This window comes from Pteropus vampyrus, unplaced genomic scaffold (genome assembly GCF_000151845.1).
Source record: "Pteropus vampyrus isolate Shadow unplaced genomic scaffold, Pvam_2.0 Scaffold101, whole genome shotgun sequence".
Classification (NCBI taxonomy): Eukaryota; Metazoa; Chordata; class Mammalia; order Chiroptera; family Pteropodidae; genus Pteropus; species Pteropus vampyrus.
The window spans coordinates 6,237,396-6,243,767 of NW_011888882.1; the positions used below are offsets into that span (position 1 = coordinate 6,237,396).

At 39.4% G+C, this 6,372-nt stretch overlaps 1 protein-coding gene and 1 pseudogene across 1 annotated transcript in view; one reads left to right on the top strand and one right to left on the bottom strand.

Annotated features, from left to right (window-relative positions):
- The window catches only part of CCDC162P, a 40,066-nt gene extending 33,700 nt beyond the window's left edge, over window positions 1-6,366 (bottom strand). Inside the window, exons 1-4 of the mRNA XM_023533373.1 lie at window positions 6,347-6,366; window positions 4,864-5,021; window positions 2,074-2,226; window positions 258-359 (exon numbers count right to left, since the gene is read on the bottom strand). Of these exons, the coding sequence (XP_023389141.1) occupies window positions 258-359; window positions 2,074-2,226; window positions 4,864-5,019 (411 nt within the window). The 5' untranslated portion in view covers window positions 5,020-5,021; window positions 6,347-6,366. The remainder of the gene's footprint in view (window positions 1-257; window positions 360-2,073; window positions 2,227-4,863; window positions 5,022-6,346) is intronic.
- On the top strand, window positions 6,003-6,118 carry LOC111742827 (annotated as a pseudogene).
- Window positions 6,367-6,372: the final 6 nt, after the last annotated feature.

Genomic DNA, 6,372 nt, shown 5'->3' on the forward strand with positions numbered 1-6,372 from the left:
AGGGAAGTTAAGTGACGAGGCCAATATCACAAAGAAACAGTGCTAAAACTGGACTGAAATCCAACTCTTGACAATTGTTACTCTCTACTGAAAGCTAACAGGATTATAAAAGTTTGGCAATTAGATTAGAAAGTTCCAAATAAACCCTTCAAAGTGAATTCCTGGCTAACATTTTTTAGAAGAGAAAGGAAATTCAACTTTCTGAGGGCGATTTTAGCAAGAATTTTATCTGCATGGCAATATGGTTACTTTCTTACCTTCAAAAACTTTGCTTGGAGTTGCATTAATACATCTATTCTTCTTCGTTCTTTTAGTTTAGTCAAAAGCTTCTTTTGCCAAGGATCACATTTTGGCTTAATCTAGAGGACAAACATGCACACACAAAGTTACAACATATCAGAATGGTTCTCAGTAAAAGTTGCAAGCAAAGAGATCCAAGGACTTTCGAAAATGGCATCCGGCCTCCACGCTAGGAAGTTAGCTGGAGCATGTGAAGTGTTGAAAAGGGCCTGTGGGGTTCAAAGATCTGTGGAAGGAGATGGCAGCATCAGGTCCTGTTGGTGCAGTATCTTCATCTGGGATGACACAGCATGGCCCATAAGCAGGAAGGACCCTACGTCCATCAATGTTGCGCCCTGCATTTGATTTATGGTGGAACAAGAGAAGTTTGCCCACAGAGACTTGTGACTCCACGTGTAAAACTTCACTTTTCACATTAACAAGCTATATTTCAAAACTTAGTTCCATGGCTAAATAAATACATCAGTATACTGATAACTCTCTAAATTTATATCTAGTGCTAAGCGCCAGCCTGTTATATCCAACTATCTCTTCGACACTTAGAATACAAGTGTAACAGTCTAAAACAGAAAGTCTGGCTTCCCCTACACCACCACCTATTTGCTTAAGCCCCAGAATTAGGAGTAATGATTTCTCTCCTTTCTTTCGTCTGTAAGACTTTTCTTTCCTTCATAAAACAGTTGAACCTCAGTACTCATGGATTTTGTATTTGCAAACTTGCCTACTCACTAAAATTTATTTGTAACCTCAAAATCCATACCAGCAGAGCTTTCCTGGTCATTCATGGACATGCACAGAATGGTGAAAAATTTGAGTCGCCCAACTCCACATTCCCCGCTGAGGTCAAACCAGGTGACACTCTGCCTTCTTATTTCAGTTCTTATACCATAAACAAGGGTCCTTTTTGTGGCTTACTTAGTGCCCCATTTTTATACTTTCCTGCTTTTTGTTGGTGATTTCACAGTTTAAAAGGCCCCCAAGCATAGTGCTGAAGTGCTGCCTCATACTCCTAAGTACAGGAAGGCTGTGATGTGTCTTATAGAAGAAAGACATGTTTTGATAAGCTTCCTTCAGGAGTGAGTTATAGTGCCGTTGGCCACAAGTTCAATGTTAATGAATCAACAGCACATATTAAATAGTGTCTTTAAACAGAAACCCACATAAAACAAGGTTATGTATTGATTATTTGACGAACCTCACCCTGTATTTTTCTTGTGAGCAATCATTTGGTATTTGCTAATTCAAGATTCATGGTAACTTTGTAGAATATAACTACCCCCAGATAATGAGAAGCAACTACACTTACCACTACTAAAATAATCTCATTTAATCTGCTTACGTGTTTATTGTTTGTGAATTGTGCACCTCTGGCACCAAGGGCCACACCTGACACACAGTATGTGTCCAATAAATAGTTTTTGACCAAAAAGTTGGATTTACACAACTCAGTTTTACCTTCGAGCAGTTATTCTTTGTTTTTGGCAAGCAGCCAAGATCACTAACAACAAGAAGGAGTTCTGACCCAATAGAGAGGATACAAGAGGGTGGAGGTCTTCCGCAGATGACACACGAGGCCATGTTCTCTGAACTACCTCTCCTGCGGATAGGAAGGCACTTACCCTTTGTCTTAGGGGACAGTAAGACGAGGGAATGAAGAGAGGGGACAACAGGGACCTGACAGACTTGGTGTTGCCAGGTTGCCTGGCTGCTCGGAGGATACTTTGTGACACTGCTGACATCACTGAGAGTCGCCGTAGGCACAGGTCTTCTCACCTTTATAAAGGGAATCCAGTTGGCTCTCTTTTTCAAGGCCACACCAGGTCCTGCCAAGCCAAAATTCTCTACTTTAGCTTTCCCAGTATCATAGTCTGGAAATGTTTGCATTCTCTGTTGCTCCATGAAGATGCTTTGGAATTTTTGGGAAACCTAAACAGGATTAAGAAGAGAAAAGCAGAGACCAGGAGAAAAGTCTCAGATTGTAGGTCATTTCAAAAACAGCTACTGATCACATTGGAAACAGTCTTGGCGTCAAACTAATTCATAAAACATGACTCTGTGACAGCAACACGACCTTAAATAGATGTACTTGTGAGGCACACGTTTTCAGTCAACTCATTACTGTAACTGTGTCTGTTACTTGTTCCAAAGATTGGAAATCATGTGTTATATTTATATGTATTTTGAGCCATGCCCGAAATGGGAAGTAAATTGTTCACCTTTGGAAATACATGCACTTTTCCCGGTCACCTGGTAAACTAGAAAAATCTAAGGTTATATAAACCTGCTCCCAGAAGCCTGACCAGGATGATGCTAGAGAAAAGGGCCCAGATACTATGACCTGTTAAAATTCTTAAGGTACCTCAGCCAATCCCTTCACAACTCACTTTCAGACTGAGGCTACCAGCGCTTTCTGTGACATAACTTCTGACTGTCAAAATGCAGAATACTTCTTCTTCCCTTCTCCAGGGTGGGCCCAGGCCTACTGAGCCTGTGGTAGTGCCTTATTGCATCATGGCCACACCACGTCCTGATTTTCTCACTACATGATAAGCTTCTTGAGGGCATGGACTATGACTCTCAAGAGCCTACCACATGGTGATGGTTGTACAAAAATGTGAATGTGCTTGATGCCACTGAGCTGTACACTTAGAAACAGTTGAAATACTACGTTATGTACATTCTCTCTCTCTCTCTCTCTCTCTCTGTCACACACACACACACACACACACACACACACACACAGAACCTACCACAGTACTGACACATATTAAGGCCTTGACAAAGGTTTCTGGAATAAGAGAGCAAGTTCAATGAGTCACGAAGCTCAAGATTCTTCCAGTTAATGCTGGTATCTCTCAGGCTGTACTGTCCAATACTGTTGCTCCTAGCCATGTGTGGCTATTTAACATTTAAGTGTAAATTCATTAAAATTAAATACAAATTAAAATTTAGTTCCTCAGTTGCACTACCTATAATTCAAGTACTCAATAGCCACATGTGACTAGTGGTTAACATATTGGACAGAGCAGATACAGATCATATCCATCAGTGCAGGAAGTTCAATGAGACAGTGCTAGACTAGGGCTGGGGGTGGCAAACTTTTTCTTAATGGGCCAGATAGTAAATAGTTTAGCCGTTGCAAGACTATTGCAACTACTCATCTCTGCTTTGTAGTGTGAAAGCAGCCATAGACAACACATAAATGAATAGGCATGGCTGTATTCCAATGAAACTTTATTTTAAAAATGCAGGTGGTGGCTGCAAGGTTTGCCAATCCTGCTCTAGGGCATTGGACAGAATAAACAGTACTCCAGTACAGGAACTCTGTACACAAAGAAATTGTTGTGATGTGATTATCTCAGGAGCACAGTTAGTATTGTACCCAACATTGTTATAAGGAAATCAAAAGTGGAAACTGTCAGTCTATGAAGGAGACGAGCTATTCTTTGAGAACAAGGCTGCTTTGTGGGAGTACTCAGCAGCCTCATGTTCTCCTGTTATCACTGATGATAGCCTACTGTGCTAGAATTTATTTTTATTTATTTTTACCCTTTATAAACGACCTCTTTTTACAATTCTGGTGTTTGTCTATCATAATACTTGGTGAGAATGAGAATGCTGAAGATTGTGCTGATGAAGAAGTTGTGAAAAGAAAGGCAAAAGCTAAATATCATCACCTTCAGAAGAACCAGAGGACATATGATACCACTGGTTAAAGAGTCTGTGTTACATACTAATAGAAATAATCCCAGTAAAATAATGCTGGAACAAATACAAATGGAAGTGCAACTTCGAGGTCAAGGCAAATGGCAATAGAGGAGACAGTGGCTTCTTCTTATATGAAGAACATTCAAAAACGTTCAGATTTGATTTTTGCCTGTTTGAATCAATCAACTTATTATTTTTATCTAGCAGATATATATGCTTTCAGATATTATACACCTAGAGCTAGAAAAAAGATATCTTTATTGTTGAAACTCTGGCCGAAAACTTTATTATTATATATATATTTGAAGCTCTTTCTATATAATCCTATTTTTCTCTTTGAAACAGATTTTAACATAGCTCCTGATGATGAGGTTTTTTTTGTATTTTTTGTTTTGTTTTGTTTTAAGAAAGTGCAACACTGTTATATCAGAGCAGACCGTGAGACTTTAAAAATCACTACACAATATATACTCTATTGAATATAAAGCATTTGCCAAAAGGGGAATTGTTGCAATGCATTCTGAGAATTGAAGGGCTTTAGACACTAGGTAACTCCACCACGGAAATTTGCCAAATCTTGGCTATGTTTACATCTTCTACTATGGACTATAACCTACCTTTTTCTTTAAATTCTGCAGAAAATTAAACCTACAAGCCTTCTGGATTGGATATTCGAAGGTGTCATTACTCTTACAGAGAGGAAGTTCAACTGCTAATCTAAATCTCCTCTATTACTATTATATTTTATCACTCTAAAAACAATTGTGGCAGTATAAACATACAACTTTGTGGCAAATACTAGTGTTTTCTTTCACGAACATCTATATTTGTATTAAGAAAGAGTCCATCAAGTACCAGGGAAAAAAGTTCTATTTCCTTGGCCGCATCCCTTAGCTCCTCCACGTCATATTGGATATTGTAATGGGAAAGCAGGAGCCTCAGCTGAGGTTTCAGTTCTTCTGTTTCTGTTGTGTGTTGGGGCAGGATGAAGGCAGCTTTTGTTCTTGTCATCCCTGAGAAAAATCCAAAATCAAAAGCATTAAGACCAGTGAACATCAGTCAGGAAGAGAAATGGGGGAGTCCTTGGAGATAACTGGAGGCAGGCCTCTTCTGCTGATGGGGAGGGCCATTCTGCTCCTTGCCCAACCGTCTCTGCCACAATTTACAGACGGCACCACACTCGGTCAGGCCTATCTAACAAACTCTTGGTGTTGGCTTTTTAGGGGGAGGTAGCCAGGATGCCCTACCCCTGTTTTCACAGCCTGTAAGAGAAACAGAACAGACCCTTTAGGGACTGGCTTAGCAGGAGCAGAACTACTATAGTCCTTTGTGATAAACGAAGAATATGATTCATAAATTAATCAACAAATTAGAAGAAGGTGAGAGCCTTCACCTCCTTTCACCTGGCTCACTCCTACTTATCTCTAAGTACCAAGTTTGGACTCTCCTCCTTTAAGAGGCTTTCTTTGATTCCTCACAACAGGGTTGGCTGCCTCTCTAGGTGCACCAGGTACATACTGCAAGCATATATGTCACTCAGAGTAGAAACCTGATCAGGTTTCTTAGTCATCTATAACATAAGGTTAGGATAGGAAGACTATTAAATTGATTCAGATAAGAATAGTCTTTTAAAATCAAGTAATATTAAAAATGGAGGAAATTTTAGAAATTACTTAATTTGAAAGGTTTATTTTAGAGTTGAGTAAATTGAGAGCCAAGGAAATGAAATGACCCAAACTTGCAGGCCCATAGTAAGGCCACAACAGAAACAGGTCTAGAGCTCAGTACTGCCGACTTCAAGTTCATTGCTTTTCTCTTTCTCTCTTAATTTGCTAGTTATAAGGACAGAGAGAATAATGTCCAAGAGAACTGTTTGTTATTTTTTCCATCAGAAAATATCAAACTAGGACGTGGTTCCATAGCGTAGCAGTTAGCACATCTGCTTTACACGCAGTAGGTCTTGGGTTCATGCCCCAGTGGAGCCACGGTCCATGGTCTATGACCATGCCACCCTGAACAAGCCTGATGTCTGATCTCGGAAGCTAAGCAAGGTTGGGCCTGGTTAGTACTTGGATGAGAGACCACCTAGGAAGACCAGGTGCTGTAGGCATAAATAGTAATAAATAATAAAATAAATAAATAAATAAATAAAAATAAGAAAATATCAAACTAAATTTAAAAAAGAAAATATCAAATTAACACTTATTTATTAAGAAAATGTAACTTTTTGGTACATAGAAACATTTCCAGTAAGATCATGTGATATAATAGCACATGTGCAAAATCACGATCTCCTTTTCTCCACATTACCCTAGGGGAAAGAAGACTAATTTCTTACCTGAAATACTGGTATTCGCAGTGCCT